General features: G+C 38.7%; 1 protein-coding gene across 1 annotated transcript in view; it reads right to left on the reverse strand.

The window, feature by feature from the left end:
- Positions 1-18558, reverse strand: part of SNW1 (SNW domain containing 1) — a 33741-nt gene that overhangs the window by 771 nt on the left and 14412 nt on the right. Inside the window, exons 4-13 of the mRNA XM_045451704.1 lie at positions 15749-15844; positions 15548-15654; positions 14498-14602; positions 13311-13380; positions 12559-12624; positions 10304-10420; positions 8862-9003; positions 4765-4861; positions 2424-2541; positions 4-167 (exon numbers count right to left, since the gene is read on the reverse strand). Coding sequence (XP_045307660.1) covers positions 4-167; positions 2424-2541; positions 4765-4861; positions 8862-9003; positions 10304-10420; positions 12559-12624; positions 13311-13380; positions 14498-14602; positions 15548-15654; positions 15749-15844 — 1082 coding nt within the window. The remainder of the gene's footprint in view (positions 1-3; positions 168-2423; positions 2542-4764; positions 4862-8861; positions 9004-10303; positions 10421-12558; positions 12625-13310; positions 13381-14497; positions 14603-15547; positions 15655-15748; positions 15845-18558) is intronic.

The following is an 18558-nucleotide window of genomic DNA, read 5'->3' on the forward strand; positions in this document are numbered from 1 at the left end:
TACCTGTTGGTCTTTATTCTGGCTTCTAGGTCATCACCATACATGTCCTTGTCCAGGTTTTTACTGGGCCTGTAAATATTCTGGGCCATATCTTTACCACCTCTCCAGGCTTGATCATAAACATTGTAAATTTCATCTTCTCCACCTGCAAAACCACTGTCCATACCCTGTGGAACAAGAACATTAAAAGTTCACATTTTCAGCAATCTGAACTGCAAATTAAAATGATCTTCATTAAAAATCCATAAATTTTCATTCTTAACCACCTTTGGTCCTTAGATTAAATACAGTGCTAATAAGTCTGACTACTTGAGTGAAGTAGTCATTAAAATTGGGGGATAGTAGTATAAACAGGTACTTGACAATTTCAATTTTACAGACAATGGCAAAAAGATGAAAGAATTGTCAAGTACCATTTACCTGATGTCACTCACTAATTTATTTATCATGTAACTTCTATCCCCAACATGGGGCTTAAACTCACATCCCTGACGTCAAGAGTTGCATGCTGTATAGGCAGGCATCCCTGTATGATTTCATTTAGAATAGGGGCACCTGGGTGGCTCAGTTGCTTAAGTGTCCAACTCTGGCTCAGGTCATGATCTCGCGGTTTGTGGGTTCAAGCCCCACATTGGGCTCTGTGCTGACAGCTTGGAGCCTGGAGCCTGCTTTGGATTCTGTGTCTCCCTGTCTCTCTGCCCCTCTCCCATTTTCACTCTGTCTCTCTCTCAAAAATAAATAAACGTAAAAAAAATTGTTTAGAATAAATGTCACAACCCTTAACTCCCTGAGAACATCACTGTCTGCCTGCCTGTCTGTCTGTCTGTCTCTATCTATCTAAGAGAGAGAGAACATGTGCTGGGGAGGGGGCAGAGGGCGAGAGCAAGAATCTTAAGCAGGCTCCCATGACCCTAGGATCGTAACCTGAGCTGAAATCAAGATGCTCAACTGAGTCACCCAGGCCACTCCAAGAACAATCACTATCATAGCAAGACACAATAAGGCTCTTAATGAAAATCCTAAGACAACAAGGAACTTGCTTCATATATTTGAATGGTTCCTTAATACGGGATGTCCTTTGTTAGGAAAATTTTTATTACAACTTTGAAATAATTTAAGCTTAAGCTTGTAAGAGGTGACAGTCATAAATATTTACTTACATGAAACTTTCATGCCTAACCCCTTTGCTCAGCCTGGTAAATTACCACAGCACAGTGTTTAAGAACACAAACTTTGAAATCAAGACAGCCCATGTTTTAATCTTCTATCAGTTTCTAGCTAAACCTGTATGTGTCTCAAACATACAGAGGTTGTAACAAATAGTATGAAGTCATAGGGTTTTTTAAAGGATTGAAATAATACAAGTAAAAGAACAATGCCAGGAATGTAAAAAAGTACCTAATAAGTTATTAAACTAAAAGAACTTACTCAAATGCTACCTTCAAATCTCCCTGAAGCTTCGGAGTCAATAAACTTTTCTGTTCCATATCCCAGTAGAACTTTATTTCTATGTCTATATTTTTATTACAGCCTGCCTTGTCCTTATTTATATACGTATATGTCTTTTCCAGTAGACTTGAAGGTTCCTTGAGGGCAAAGCACATCTATTTTTGATCTAAAGGTCTTATGCCTGTAAATAATCAATGTTGGGTAGATTAAAACATAAAGATACTTCTTCAGTCCTAATGTGTCCTAGCTAGTTAATAACAATAGCTTCTAGGAATCAGATTTCCTGATAGCTAGTTTAGCACTTAAATTTAGTTTTTTAGCTTCATCTTTAATATCAGTTTTTTTTTTTAATGTTTATTTATTTTTGAGACAGACAGAGCATGAACGGGGGAGGGGCAGAGAGAGAGGGAGACACAGAATCGGAAGCAGGCTCCAGGCTCTGAGCCATCAGCACAGAGCCCGACGCGGGGCTTGAACTCGGACCGCGAGATCATGACCTGAGCTGAAGTCGGACGCTTAACCGACTGAGCCACCCAGGCGCCCCTAGCTTCATCTTTTAAAGATCTCAAGTTTATGTGATTCTATAGCATTAAAAAGTTGTTGTTGTTTTTTTTTTCAAAGATCAACAGAAAACCAAAAGAGATAGTTTTGTAGGACACTGGGTCTATTTTAGAAATAAAAGACCAATATATTAGGTTTTTTTTAAATCACCTAATTTCTTTCATTTTCTACTAGTGTCTTAAATCTTAGCCAACTGTAAGAGGGCAAAATCAGAGTTGTTTCATCTTACTTGCATCAAAGATCAAATAAGATAAAGCAGCTAAGTTATAACACATAACTTGTAATATTTTTCTCTCATTATGCCAGCATACCTTACTTAGATTGATCCAAATCTATGATACGTTAATTTTCTTTTCCCTGAGGACTGTATTCGTATCAACACTTAAGACATGCTATTTCTAAATTCCTTGTACCTTGGACTGGTTGAAGAGCCTTTGGTCATACTGAACTTCATTGGATGTCCGAGGATTGGGTACACCAAGAGCAATGACTTCGCTGATATCTCGATTTTCATTTCTCTGCAGTTTTGACCTGTTTTGAAATATAATGTTGCTAACTGAAAACTCTTCACAGACAAGCTGAATTTCAATTTCAACCTAACCAATCTCAGAAGCAAAGTTAATGAATATATCCTGTTCAGATCTTGTGAACATATATTCCCTGATAATGCATAATTGGGCTGGCAGTCCTTACAGCACTTCAGAGATGTGATTATTAGAAGAGGTGGGGTTTTACTTTCTGTTCAATGAAAAGAACTGTCAAGAGACTCACTCTAGACATGAAGTGTTTAATACAAGAAATCACCTTACCAAAAAAAAAAAAAAAAAAAGAAAAGAAATCACCTAACAGAGCATGCTGAGACAGAAAATTGCTAGTCTGTATTTGCTATTATGCGAGGGTTGGGGGAGGGGGACTGGATGCAAATTAGATGTATCCTATGAATCGCTGTCAGTAAGCCAGAATCAGTTCTTTACCTGAACCACATTGAGTAATTTTATCCTATAAGAATTTTGAGAAAAACATTATCAATGACTGGATTACTCAGTATGATTTTCAATATTCAGATTATCTTAATTCCCCTGCTGTTTCAGTATGTATGCAATCTATATCATAATGAAACCATGGTAACTGTCATCACTTATTTTACCAGAAACTCAGGTCTGTCAATCTATTTTTTTTGAGAGACAGAGCGCTACTGTTTTTGAGAGAGAGAAGAGAGACAGTGGAAGCCGGGGAAGGGCAGAGAGAGGGAGACACAGAATTCAAAGCAGGCTCTAGGCTCTGAGCTATCAGCACAGAGACCGAAGCTGGGCTTGAACTCATGAACCATGAGATCATGACCTGAGGTGAAGCTGGATGCTTAACCAACTGAGCCACCCAGGTGGCCTGAAACTCAAGTCTTAAAATGATTTCTATAGACAACCTAATTTTCACCCAGTCATAAGTTTACAGTCTTTCTACATTATCAATTCTCATAACCTCTTTACTGTTTTTAAGGGCCCAATTTATCTACAGAGCCATTTTAATTTTTTACAGCTTAGAAATTTCAGAGCAAGAGTATCATTAATTGTGCACTTTCACATTTCATTCCACTCTCTTCTACACCGCTATTATCCACAATTTGAAATTCAGATTTTCTGCTTCTCCAGGGCTTCACTTACCCAGGGAGATGAGCTATGCCATTAAATAACAAAGACCACCACCAGCAGGAATCTTCTTTTTCATGTTTAGTACATGACTTGAAAAAAAAATGGATTTTATCAATAGCTCACAAAATGATGAGAGTGTGGAAAACTGCTCATATGGAAAGACAATGTTTCATAGTTGTATTTAACCCTCACTCAGAATTCAGGCCTCAGCCTTTGGTGAACCATAAACTTTACCAATCCCTACTTTAGCCCAAGTCCCCATGCAAATATTTTGTTTGTTTCACGCAGGTCTGTACTTATTAACAGTGCTCTGGTCTGTTTTCCCAAGTAATTTTACATGGTAGCTCTGTCTTTGAATTTTAATAGAACTGCTCATGAGAAGAGGCTGATTTTCACTTCTCACAAAATCTGCTCTTATCTGCCACTGTACTCGGGACAGTCCTCTGCATGTAGGAGTATCTCAATGAAAGCACAGAAGCTTTGGGGCGCCTGGGTGCCTCAGTTCGTTGAGCATCCGACTCTGACTTAGGTTTCGGTCATGATCTCACGGTTCATGAGACTGAGCCTCACATCAAGCTCTGTGCCGACAGCAAGGAGCCTGGTTGGGATTCTCTCTCTTCCTCCCCGCCCCCCTCCCCGATCCCTCCCCAACTCACGCATGTGTGCGCTCTCTCTCTCAAAATAAACATTAAAAAAATAATAATAATTTTTTAAAAAGTACAGAAGCTTATTCTCTGCCTGGAGGAATAGGCACATAATGTTGGTCTCACCATTTAAAATAGGAAAAGAACAGACCAGAACAGTCCTATCTACTACCTTCACAAACATGATCTGAACTCCCTTTTCTATATCCCTCTGTCATTCACAATTCTAGCTTATTCTATACATCTACAGGGTGATAAGAAAGGATTACTTCCAGGGACAGTCAATTCTTCTAAGAAAAAGTAAATAGTTTGGTGTGAGAAAATAGTGCTGATCTAGTAAGTTATCAAACTAAAAAGGAAAAGCAGAGAAGCAAAACTGGGCCCAGTGGACTAAACCTTCTCTCTAAAATGTTCAGAAAAGCCACTCCTCATAATTCGTATTTATCTCAAATAGCACCTACCTCTTATCAGGAGCTGCCCTGGAAAGATTCCGGTCGTGCTGTCTCTCTTTTCGCCTATCATGCCGGATTTCATCCCTCTCACGTGCCTCCCCATCCTCTGTGTGAACAGAGTTGAAAATTACTTCACCACTATGTTACCCATTAATATCTGGAACCAGAGAATATTCTTTAACCTATGACAGAAAATTCCATGAATTTCTTTATAGTCACATTCAACCCTTTTAACTTACTTGCAATTAATTTAAATCCAACAGTATTGATCTAATTTTTTAAAGTTTATTTACTTATTTGCGGGGGGCGGGGCAGAGAGAGAGGGTGAGAGACAATCTCAGGCAGGCTCCATGCTCAGCGCAGAGCCTGACTTGGGGCTCGATTCCCGAATGTGAGATCATGACCTGAGCTGAAATCAAGAGTCGGCTGCCTAATTGATTGAGCCACCCAGGCGCCCCAGTTTAATTTTTGAATGTGAATTCCATAATTATGCATGCAGCTGCAGTGTTTACAGGTAAAGTATACTGATGATGTCTTTAACTTAACTTGAAATGCATCAAAGTTGTAAGGTGAATTGACGGTGGATACAGATGGGTAGACAGGTAATAAAGCAAATTTAGCAATGTTAATTGTGAAAAAAAAAAGTTAACTGTAGAATCTAGGTGGTAGAGATATGGTTGTTCATTGTATAATTCAACTTTTCTGTGTGTGTTTTTTTTTAAGTTTATGTACTTATTTTGAGGGAGAGAGAGAGCACGTGTGCGCACATGATCACGTGAAAGGGGCAGAGACAGAATCCCAGGCAGGCTCCACATTGCCAGCACAGAGCCTGATGTGGGGCTTGAATCCACAAAATTCGAGATCATGACCTGAGCTGAAACCAAGAGTTGAATGCTGTACCGACTGACCCTTGATTTCAGCTCAGGTCATGACCCGAGGGTCATGGGTCTGAGCCCCACGTTGGGCTCCCCTTGAACACGGAGACTGCTTAAGATTCTCTCTCTACCCTGCCTCTGTACCTCTCCCCTGCACGCTCTCTAAAAAAATAAAAAATAAAAAATAAAAAAAAATTAAAATTGTCATATTAAAATTTCAGGAAAAAAAATTATGTGTAAATGTACCCTTGTATTTTCAAAGACTGGCTGAATAAAGAATCTTTTGCTTGTGGTCCACCACAGCTCGCTGCGTCTTGATCTCTACCTATGGTGTTTATGTCTATCTTCACCTTCTCTTCTCTCTCCAGTCTGAAGGGACACAGTGTGAGCATGTGCTTTGGTGGAGCCAGCCTGTCTGGATTCACATCCTGTTCCTATGACAGGTTAGCAATATGACCCTGTGCAGGTTACTCTACCACTCTGAGCTTTAGTCTCCTCTGTAAAACAGTGACAGTCCTACAACCACTGCATGGGGTCACTGGAGGGAGTATATAAGGCAGTACATGTAAAGTGCTCAGAGTAGTGTCTGCCATAAAAAGCACTCAATAAACGTTAGTTATTAGTATCTGGCAACACGTTTGTCAAAATTTTAACTAATTGTTCAAAAATCATTCTGTGCTTTCTTATCCTCACCAGTGTAGAGAACTTAGATACAGGGAAAATCTTCTAATCACCTTCCGTGGCTAAGTATATGTACAACAAGCAGGTTTTTATAACTTGCCTTATTAAGTCATTCATATATGATTCAAGGGTATGGATCACTACTTATAATCCTGGTTCTTTCTCTACAGCTGAACTCTGGACTCCTATATCCAACTGCCTGCCTGACACCTCTATCTTAAACTTAACATGTCTACAACTAAACTCCTAATCTTTCCCTCCCAAACCTCTTCCCCTGCAGTCTTCCCAATATTAGTAAATGGAAACTCAATCCCTCCCAACTGCTCATGAAGTTCTGGAAATAATCCCTGACTCTTCTTCTCTCATACCTCTACGTAACACATAAGCAAATTTTGACGGCTCTCCCTTCAAAACACATCTGTATCCGACCATGTTTTCCCTACCTCTCGTTATCTCTCATCTGGATTACTGCAACAGCCCTCCAAATGGTTTCCCTGCTCCTCCACATGCCCATTCCACAGCCTGCTCATATATGGCATATTGTGCTGCTTTGCTCAAACCCTTCAAATGCTTCCCTTGTTATCTGAAGTAAAGCCATGTCCTTAAAATGGCTAAAAGGCCACCCATGATCTGGCCATTAGTCTTCGTATTTACATTAACTACTCTGACACCTCATCTACTACTCAGCGTGCTCCAGTCCAGCTACACTGGCCTCCTGCTTTTCTTTAACACACCCAGTATACTCCCAAATCAGGGCCTTTGCACTTGCTGTTCCTTCTGTCTGGGATGCTTTTCCGCAGAGTAAGACTCATTTCCTTACTTCCTTCAAGTTTTTGTGCTAATGTTACCATCTAAGAAGTCAGGTCCATTCTGACTATCCTTTCCTTCTGGTACTTTTATCCTCTTTGCCTGTTTTATTTTTCTCCATAGAGATTATTATTATGCTATTGTTATTAATCATCTAGTAATGATAATTAACTTTTTTGGTCTGTTTACATTCACTACTATACTCTCGATTTAAATGAAAACCTTGTGTCTAGAAGAGAACCCTGCATATAGTAGATGCTCAATATGCATTGAAGGAATGAATAATTGTACTGGTCTAGGATTGATAATTTGAAAAAAATTTTTTTTAATATTTATTCACCTTTGAGAGACAGAGCACAAGTGGGGAAGGGGCAAAGAGAGAGGGAGACATAGAACCTGAAGCAGTCTCCAGGCTCTGAGCTGTCAGTGCAGAGCCTAATGTGATGCTCAAACCCACGAACTGTGAGATCGTGAACTGAGCCGAAGTCTGACACTTAACTGACTGAGCTATCCCCTCATTATTTCATTTTATCAAAAATTTTTAATGTTTATTTTTGAGAGAGACAGAGCACAAATGGGGAAGGGGCAAAGAGAGAGGGAGACACAGAATCTGAAGCAGGCTCCAGGATCTGAGCTGTCAGCACACAGCCTGATGTGGGGCTCGAACCCATGAATCATGAGATCATGACCTGAGTTGAAGAGCTGAAGTCAGACATTTAACTGAGCCACCAAGGTGCCCTTAGAAACTTTCTTTTTTAAAATATTTACTTATTTAGAGAGAGAGAGAAAAAGCACGGATGTGTGAACTGGGGGAGGAGCAGAGAGAAGGAGAGAGAGAATCCCAAGCAGGCTCCATGCTGTCATTATGGTGCCCAATGTAGGGCTCAATCTCATGAACCGTGAAATCATGACCTGAGCAGAAATCAAGAATCAGAGGCTCAACCAACTGAACTACCCAGGTGCCCTGAAAGAAGAAATCTTAAGCAGGCTCCACACTCAGCACAGGGCCTGACATGGGGCTCAATCCCATCACCCTGGGATCATGACCTGACCACTCCATAATATGCAATTTTAAATGATTTTTAATTTAATTTAAAAATGTCCAGTGTAGGAGCACCTGGGTGGCTCAGTTGGCTAAGTGTCCAACTTCAGCTCAGGTCATGATCTCACGGTTTGTGGGTTCCAGCCCCGCATCAAGTTCTGCAGAGCCTGCTTGGGGTTGTCTCCCTGTCTTGCTCTCTGCCCCTCCTCCACTTGTGTGCACGTGCACGCTCTGTCTCAAAATAAATAAACAAACTTAAAAAAAAAAAAAGTCCAAGCATGCCTGGGTGGCTCAGCTGGTTAAGCATCCAACTTCAGCTCAGATCATGATCTCACAGTTCGTGAGTTTGAGCCCTGCGTCGGGCTCTGTGCCGACAGCTCAGGGCCTGGAGCCTGTTTCGGATTCTGTGTCTACCTCCCTCTGCCCTCCCCAGCTTGTGCTCTTTCTCTCTCAAAGATAAAACATTAAAAAAAAAAATTCCAATGTAGTCTCATACTACATTGAAGGCCCATCTTCAAATATATATTCTTTATTTTCTACTGCTACAGCTCAGTAAAGCAGAAGTTATTGTTTCATTTCTATATTATTTCTGAAATGTCTACATTTTTATAGGTGTGTACTAGTTTTCTATGCAGTAAAAACAATGGCGAGTCTCTAAATGTTCACAATGTAAATTCAACTCAGTAAAGAGAATGTCGTACCTTTTTCCACATGGGTTTTGATCCCAGCTCTTCTCTCCCTGGCTTTCTGGGCCATTTCTCTAAGTTTCTCTTCATGTTTCTCCTTTTCTTTCTGAGCCATCTTTCTCTCTACTTGCGCACGCATTTCTACAGCTTCACGAGCCTGTTAGTAAAGTCAGATGTTAAATAATACACAATTGGAGGGTAAGTCACAGCTATCATCCAAAACCCTGACTGAAGTCTGGCTTCAAAGAGCAGTTATAAGAATTTAGATTTGTTATTACCGATTAAAACAAAGATTCTTGTCCACTAAAACAAAGCTTGCCTAAAAGACATTGCGAACTTAGATTTTTCACTCTGGAAAATGTTTTAGTAGTTCAAATGATAACGACCCCAATAAATCTTGTAAGTCGCTGTTTCACTAATGCTTTCTCAGAAACAACCCCAAAAATACGTTAAACCAGGTTCCAATTAAGCAATTTTCAGTATCAGTAACATAGCAGGAACTGGTAATGTGTTCAAAATCAATCAAGACAATTCAAGATAAAGCCTTAGCAGGAGATGATTTTTTAGAAAGGTGCTTGCTGTGATGTAGGATGTATACTTATCTATGTTTTGTTTTTTTTTTTTTTAATTTTTTTTTTTCAACGTTTATTTATTTTTGGGACAGAGAGAGACAGAGCATGAACGGGGGAGGGGCAGAGAGAGAGGGAGACACAAAGTTGGAAACAGGCTCCAGGCTCTGAGCCATCAGCCCAGAGCCCGACGCGGGGCTCGAACTCATGGACCACGAGATCGTGACCTGGCTGAAGTCGGACGCTTAACCGACTGCGCCACCCAGGTGCCCCTTATCTATGTTTTAAACATGTGCCATGAGGTATGTGAACTTCCAGGTCACATATTAATAATATTAATGCCATAATATTAATAGACAATTGCTATTATGACTACCATTTTCTACAGCATTCAATTCATCAAGATGTTTATTTGCCCTTCCTTGCTGACCTTTTGGGAGACATCTATATTTAAAACAGAAAAAATTATTAAAAGAAAAAAAGAAAGAAAAACATTGTAAAACCTAAAAATAGCAGTCGACAATGTCTTTAAAAATGAGATGAGCCTAGTGAACCACCATTCCTGGAGTGTTCTGAGGAGGCTGGCTGGCCAGCAATGGAGTCTATGTACAAATCTACAAAGGCTGAGACCAGGCGCAGAGCTGCAAATAGCACCTGCCATGTCTGGCGTCCATGCTACAGGTGACTGTCTCTCTAGGTGCCCAGTACTGTACCTAAAACAGCAGTATCTTGTGTTAATCAAACCATCATGTTGTAGGACTTAAAATTTACAGTGATGAGTCAGTTATTTCTCAATAAAACTGGAACAAACAAACAGTATCTTAGGTAACCAAAAATGGATTTACAAATGATCAAGAGCATTACACCCGTTAATTATGACAGACCAACCTTCCGATCAGCAATATAGAGGGCTTCAGCCAGCTTGGCAAAGTTCTCATTGATGTGAACTGTCTGCAGGCCTCTTCCATCAGCAGCCAGACGCTTGTCTAACGGAATTGTATAACCCTGTGCGAAAGCAGGCAGGAATCACCAGTCATAAAAAAGTGGTAACAGATTCTTTTTTTTTTTTTTAATTTTTTTTTTCAACGTTTATTTATTTTTGGGACAGAGAGAGACAGACCATGAACGGGGGAGGGGCAGAGAGAGAGGGAGACACAGAATCGGAAACAGGCTCCAGGCTCTGAGCCATCAGCCCAGAGCCCGACGCGGGGCTCGAACTCACGGACCGCGAGATCGTGACCTGGCTGAAGTCGGACGCTTAACCGACTGCGCCACCCAGGCGCCCCTAAGATTCTTTAAAGTTAGATTTAAATACGTCCATTTTGACAATCACTGAGCTGAAGTTCTTGTTCTTACATCTTTCTTCCCAATTGTGAAACAGCAGCAGAGGCTCACACTGAGAGCTTCGTGTAAAGTCTTAACTGAAAGCACTTCATGTCTGCGGTCTTATTTAACCTTCACAGTGACTCTGTAAGGCTGGTAACACTGTTGTTTCCATTTCACAGCTGATGATGCTGAGGTAGGGAGCTTAGGTAATGTCCCCAAGGTCACACAGTTAATAAACAGATGAGCTAAACTTTAAACTTGGACAGTAGGATACCAGAGCCCAAGGTCAGGGCAAAAAGATTCTCATGTTAATAATTATGAGTTAGGGTAAAAGGAAATCACTATCAAATAGCTAAACAGTTGTTCCTCAAGTAATAGACCAATCATACAAAAGTGGAACAAATCACTAACATCAGAGTATACATAGGTAGTTTAACGTGTTGTACTGTTTTAATGACTTGTCAGATTCTTGGAATACTGTAAGTTTTAGTAAATGGAAAAAAAGATATTTTAACAAATTAAGATTCTGTGTTCTGAAATTTTGCATCCTATTTTCAGTAACTCAAGGAGTATACTTGAACACCATGGACATTTCAGGCTTAGCTTTATTCTTCCAGATTTATGATTAGATTCCTAAATGTTGACTCTTGTCCATGGTCTTTACTCCTAATATACCAAAGTACACCCTTTTGTTTTAGGATGAGTACATAACTTCCTTTAAGAAATAATTTAGGAGCACCTGGGTGGCTCAGTCTGTTAAGCGTCCTACTTTGGCTCAGGTCATGATCTCATAGTCTGTGAGTTTAAGCCCCATGTCAGGCTCTGTGCTGACAGCTCAGAGCCTGGAGCCTGCTTCAGATTCTGTGTCTCCCACTTTCTTTGCCCCTCCCCCACTCACTCGCTCACGCTCTCTCAAAATAAAGACACACAAAAAATTTAATAAAAAAATAAAAAATAAATTTAAAAAAGTAGTTCTATTTAATCTACAAATTAAAGTGGCCTTCATCACCCATCAAAAATAGAATTATAGAGCATGATTTGGGGGAAAAGGGGAAATAGTGATCAGAGAATTTATTTCACATTATTGTACAGATTCTTTATGACTCCTGCAAGCTTTGGTGCTTAGAGATGTACAGGATTTAAAAAGCTTATGCATATATTCTTATAAACAGAAAAAAAATGTTTGAAACTTAAAGCACTGCATATATCCAAACAATTACTCTTTTTTGTCATATTATTTATTTATTTATTTTTAACGTTTATTTATTTTTGGGACAGAGAGAGACAGAGCATGAACGGGGGAGGGGCAGAGAGAGAGGGAGACACAGAATCGGAAACAGGCTCCAGGCTCTGAGCCATCAGCCCAGAGTCCGACGCGGGGCTCGAACTCACGGACCGCGAGATCGTGACCTGGCTGAAGTCGGACGCTTAACCGACTGCGCCACCCAGGCGCCCCTTTTTTGTCATATTATTAAACTGATTTCTTTCAGAAATAATTTTAGATATCAATTCCAGTTTTCTAAAGAAGACTTTCATTCATTGATATGTCACTTTAATTTACCTATTTCCTTTCTATAAGCTTCTGATACCTACAATTCACTAAAAGAATCTACATAGTATTCATGTGACTGGCATACTATATTTCTATTACATTACAAAAAAAAAAAAGTCACATAAGTTGGGTGTTCCTTTTTGAAAACATTCAGCTAAGTGAGATGGTGAGGATTTAATGAAAGTTTTTCAGGCTGAACATCTTTCCTGAGTGTTTTCCAGTAGGTTCTAAAAGTAGGAGACTGATTTTATGACAACTTCATTACCTTTGCATTTTTCCAGTTTGAAATACAAGGAGGAATCTTCCACTCTTGTTGTTCCTTCACAGTCATCTGAGTTGACAAAAGAACAGAAAAAGAGACATTTTTAGATTTATAGTCTAGCTAAAACCCAAGCGCAATGTTTCTCTTCAAAGATAGTTCAATATACACTGACATATGAATGAATGTAGTCCAAGGCCAAAGTTCCATTTGTTTGGTAGCACTATATACTATGTTCCTTCATCATGGATTCTAGTAGTAACTTTAATATAAAAAAATGGAAAATAATCTATACATTATTTTTAACTATTATAAATGGTTAGTATTTTTCCATATTTAAAGTGACATGACTTTGAGATGAAAACTTGTTCTTTTAGTTGGATAATAAATCATATGTAAAAAATGCCACTCAGATTATCAGGGGCGTATTAATCCCAGGCACTTACTTCTTATAACTATGATAATATTCTGCTTGTCAAATAGCAGACCCTGTTCATTCCATTAATAGCAGGGGTTAGGCTAACAACAAGAAAACTAATAGCTAAAATTTCACATACGTTCTCTTACACACTCTGGAACTACCTACAAATTATAGCCCTGAGTGGCTCCCCATTTGATCTTGAAAGATAACTTAAAAAATGTAGTAAGTGTGGCAAAATGTACCTGTATAGGCACCTAGACTTTGTTCTATGGAAGGTTATTTATAAAATTAATAATCATGAATACAAAAAAAGATGTTAGACTACAGCAAAGATTACCTTCCGGCTAGGGGAATGCATGACAGGTGCAGGAGGAGAAGGTGGTCCTCGGGGAATTTTCTTATTAATCCTGAAGGATAAAATCAAAGCAAAACCAGAGAGTGTTACACAGTTTTCCATTTTAGCTAATATGTCTCAAGTCTCCCCCTCCCATTTTTATAAAGCTTCAAATATATAAAAAAAAGAGTGTATAATATATGCCCATCTATATCAGTCACTGAACTTCGACAACTGTTAAACACAGCCAACCTTGTCATCGTCATTACCCACCTTCATCTCCACAGTATCATTATCATTTCATAGAGTAATATACTTTTAGTAGGCTCCACATCCAACATGGGGCTCGAATTCACAACACCAAGATCAAGTCACGTGCTCTACCAACTGAGCCAGCCAGGCACCCCCACTTTTTTTCTTCTTTTTAAATAACAGTTTTTTAAAATAACAGGTACACCTGACATACAATTAACTATACATATTTAAATGAACAGTTTAAGTTTGACACAAGTATACACCTGTGAAACCATCATCACAATCAAGATGGCGAACACACTCATCACCTCCAAGTTTCTGCATGCTCCTTGCCTATCCTTCTTATTCCTCCCCTCACCTCTGTACTCCCCTCCTTCACCATAGGCACTGATCTACCTCCTGTCACCTCAGATTAGTTTGCATTTTCTGGAGTTTAATAAAAATGGAATCATACAGAATGTATTTGTTTTTGTCTGGCTTCTTTCACTCAGCATAATTATTTTGAGATTCATTCATGTTATCTCATGTATTAAGGTTATTCTTTTTTATTTATTCCATTTTAATATTAATAGTATTCCATGTATAGATGTCCCACAATTTATTTACCCACTCACTTACTGATGGACATTTGGGACATTTTTCTCCTCTGATATCTTTTTTAAGAATAGAGGTTTATTCTTTTTTTTTAAATTTTTAAAAATCTTTATTATTTATTTTTGAGAGAGAGAGAGAATGAATGAGCAGGGGAGGGGCAGAAAGAGGGAGACACAGAATCCGAAGCAGGCTCCAGGCTCCTAGCTGGTAGCACAGAGCCCAATGCGGGGCTCAAACCCACGAACCGTGAGACCATGACCTGAGCCGAAGTCGGACGCTTAACTGACTGAGCCACCCAGGCACCCCGAATAGAGGTTTATTCTTACAGGCCACCTACTTACTTGAACCGTGGAGGCTCCATTGGATCTTTTTGCATTTCCACCATCCGAATAACTCTCTGTTTAGCTCCAGAGTTGAAAGCCACTCCTTGTTGAGATGGTGTGTATCTGAAGAATGCAGATGAAACTAAAGGTGTAACTAGTTCAAGCTCAATGGGTTATTTCCTTCTGTTATAATCCTAGGTTAGACTATATTGTCAATTCCTTTCACAAAGTGTTAATAGAAAATTACAAAATATTTAGGTAGAGTAGATAGCAATGGAGGTAAGAGAACAGCAATTATGAGTTATAAGCAAAATGTGAACAAGAGTCATATTGGTTTGCAAATAATCCATCCTTGTCCATTTTCCACCACAGAAGGCATGGTGTTCAATTTCACAGGTAAGAGGTCTAGAAAATGGTACCTATTTTGTAAGTCTGCGTTTGAGGAAGAAACACCCCATAATATTTCAGCAGGCAACTTAGAATTAGTAGTTCCTGACTAATCATGGGTTGTAAAACAGAGAAGAATAATAGTAGCAGCCCTATAAGCTCTGAATTTTCCTATACATGTAAATCATCTCTCTACACAAAGATTTAGTTGAATGAAATCCCTCACAATTTATAAGTATTATAAATATGCCTATCATTATATAAATATTAGTACATTACTATTATTCTATTATTACATGTTATATAACTATTATATAATGAATTATGACATTACCAATATACTAATATTATATCATTATGAAAATATTATATAAATATATGATGCTTATTATATATAAATGGGAAGCTAAAATAGTATTTCTGGTTTGGGTCACATGCTGTAAGTAGCTGTTAATTTCTAAAAACAAAAAAAATATATTTTGAGAACAACATAATAGTTAATATCTTCAAAAATATCTTAAAAAATTCTGCTTTCAAGAGTCTGCAGAGTCAACAGACTTTAAGTCATTATTCAAAAAACTGCTTGTCTAATTGTGACTAAGTAGGATAGTGAAGGAATACCAGGACCCCCAACCCCAATCTAGTCCAACATGAAAGTAAGACTTCCAGGCAAGATCATACCGGATATACTGAGCAGGAGCCAGTTTATCAGCTGCTCGGACTGGCATGGCTGCAGCAACCTTCTGTGATACAGATTTTTCCAAGGCTACCCTTGTCTTTTCTGTTATCTGAAATAAGAAACACCGCAATGAGTGGTCTGAAAGCTAATAAAGACGTCAAAAGCCATCTAAAATAATTATATATGTATCAATGCCCAGTTACCTCTTTAATGGCTTCCTCATCAGGTCTTTGCAGGTCTGGGTCATCTGCATTCATGACTTCCTTGGGAACCAGGTCAGTGTACTTGCTATAAATGACCTAAAATGTTCAAACACAAGCAGGATCAAGAAAAGCAGAGAATGAGAAGAAGCAACCTCATTAAGTCATTTCAGAAGTCAGCACACTTATAAATTTAGGACACAGATTTTGTCTTTTAGATTTTAAAACCAAGGAAGCTTAAAATATATACACAAATTACTGCCCCAGCTATATAAGTTAATAATTTTCCTTTGACCTCATGCATTTAAATTATTTGAGATCTTCTAATCAAGTCAGTATCCAAATACATTGTGCCAACAAAATCTTATGCATCAGTGATCCCTATTTTTGAGACTCACTAAGACTTGAAATTAATGATGATATAAATTGCCTATTGCACCATTATCTTGGATTACAAACTCATCAGAATTTAAGTCAGGTTACCAAATAATTTCCAAATTCACTGGGCCTGGAAAATTTCATTGACCTCACCCTACTTAATAATGTTTGTCTTTTCTGACAGCAATTCTATTCACAGACTAAGTAATGAACACGTGTCATGGTCAAAAAACCCAGAACACTTCTTCTGGGTGGGGGGGGAGGGGGTGGGGAGTAAAAATATATTCTACATACACCACTTATATTCATTATCCAAATTTACAAAGGCCAGAATTTTTACTGGGCTCCCCAAATCTCTATGAAGCTGACACTGATGTAGTAGGCCCCTGACAAATAGAGTATCACTTACTTTTGTGTCCACCTATACTTTTCAAATACTTTCATAAAAACTTACATGGCAGACTTTATTGAAAAAAAGAAGTACTGAGAACTTAGCAAATAAACAGCATTCTAGATTTTACTGCTTTAGTAGGGAATTTTTAAAATTTTTTTTTTTTCCAACGTTTATTTATTTTTGGGACAGAGAGAGACAGAGCATGAACAGGGGAGGGGCAGAGAGAGAGGGAGACACAGAATCGGAAACAGGCTCCAGGCTCTGAGCCATCAGCCCAGAGCCTGACGCGGGGCTCGAACTCACAGACCGCGAGATCGTGACCTGGCTGAAGTCGGACGCTTAACCGACTGCGCCACCCAGGCGCCTCAAATTTTTGATACACATATAAAGAACAACTAATGATTATAAAAGAAAACTCAATTCTCAGGTACTTGAGACCTTCAAAAACTACTACTGTAAGCCAAAGTCTTCTACCAATAACTGCATTCTACCAGGACATTCCTTAAAAATAGCTTAAAGGAAATGCTGGCTATTCTTAATTTCTTATTCCAAATGGCAGAGCAAAAAACACTTCATAGCCTATAAGACCTCACCTGGCTTTGCCTACACCTTTAATCTCCCCCATACCTCTTGCTTCCTCATTTATTATGCTTCAATCACATCAGCTCTTTGTTTTTTTGTTTGTTTGTTTTAAACACAACATGCCATTCCCAAATTCTGGGCCTTAAATAGTGTTGTTCTTAGTTCTTCACATGAGTTCTCAACCTCTGAGTCTCAGTTCAAAGGTCATGACTGCACTTATGAGTCCTCCCCTGACTACCCTGCTAAGCAGCAACCCCTCCTCATCCCATCACTTAGTGTCACAGCACTGTTTACTGTCTTCAAAGCATTGCTCACAGTATGAAATTATTTTCCATTTTGTCATGTATTCTATTAAAGTAATAATAATAGCTAAAATTTATTAAGCACTTATTTTGTGCCACTATTCTTTAGCTTTATATATATAATTGAATTTGTGTATCAACCCTGAGGTATGCATATGCACAATGATTACACCTATATTATTGATGAGGAATGTTTTATATAAGCTGTGGATTTCCCAGAAAAAACTATCTCATGACTATAGACTAATCCTTTAGCTTGTTTTTCTCAGGAATGAGACAAAGAATCAGGCAAGAAAAGTATAGATCGTTACCACAAAACATAACCACTGATATGTGAGCTGTAGTGTCACCATCCTCTCACTGTTCATTTGGAAGGGACCTAAAGCTCACTCTGGGGAGAAGAGTAAGGTTCCATACATTAACATCACACAGCTAGTAATGACCTTAAAAATCTTATTTCTTTTCAAGATGGAAACATCTATGCCACTTGAGTTTAAAATTACATATCAATACTCTAGAAAACAGTATCTAGACTATGAAGAGTTAATTACTTTTACACAGCAATCATTACAGGAAAGGATTCTAAGTAAATGGCTCCCTGGTAGTCATATATGCTCAACATAAAGTCTCAATACTAATTTAGCATACAAGAGCCATTTGCTGCTTCTTATTTGGGTATTCCAAAGTTAATAACCCTTTAAATGAGCATCAATAAGATTCTAGCATCTCACAAAGCTGAGTGAAGGACATCTGAAGAGCAAGATTCCTCCATGGTAATTAACTATAAAACCTCAAATTTTTATTGCCTGAGAACCAAATGTGCTGAAGAAACTCAAAATATCCCAGGAGGCAAAGGGGCTGGGGAGGGTTATCTGAAAAATACAATATACTCCAGAAGGTAAGAAGAGCACAAATGGGCTCTGGGAACAAGATAAAGCAATAAATCATCTGTGAAACTTTTTCTTTATTACTGAAAACTGGCAAAGGACCAGATTGACCTGACTGGATAAATCTGTCAACAGACTCACCATTTTGAAGGCAGAAAGAAAACACTATCTTTAGGCTTAGCTAGTTTGTGAAATCATGAACAAGGTAATATATGATTTATCTCGGGGTCAGTTTAAAGTTGCCGGGAGTTATTTGTTTGGGGGGAAAAT

The sequence above is a fragment of the Leopardus geoffroyi genome, chromosome B3, assembly GCF_018350155.1.
Source record: "Leopardus geoffroyi isolate Oge1 chromosome B3, O.geoffroyi_Oge1_pat1.0, whole genome shotgun sequence".
Taxonomy (NCBI): Eukaryota; Metazoa; Chordata; class Mammalia; order Carnivora; family Felidae; genus Leopardus; species Leopardus geoffroyi.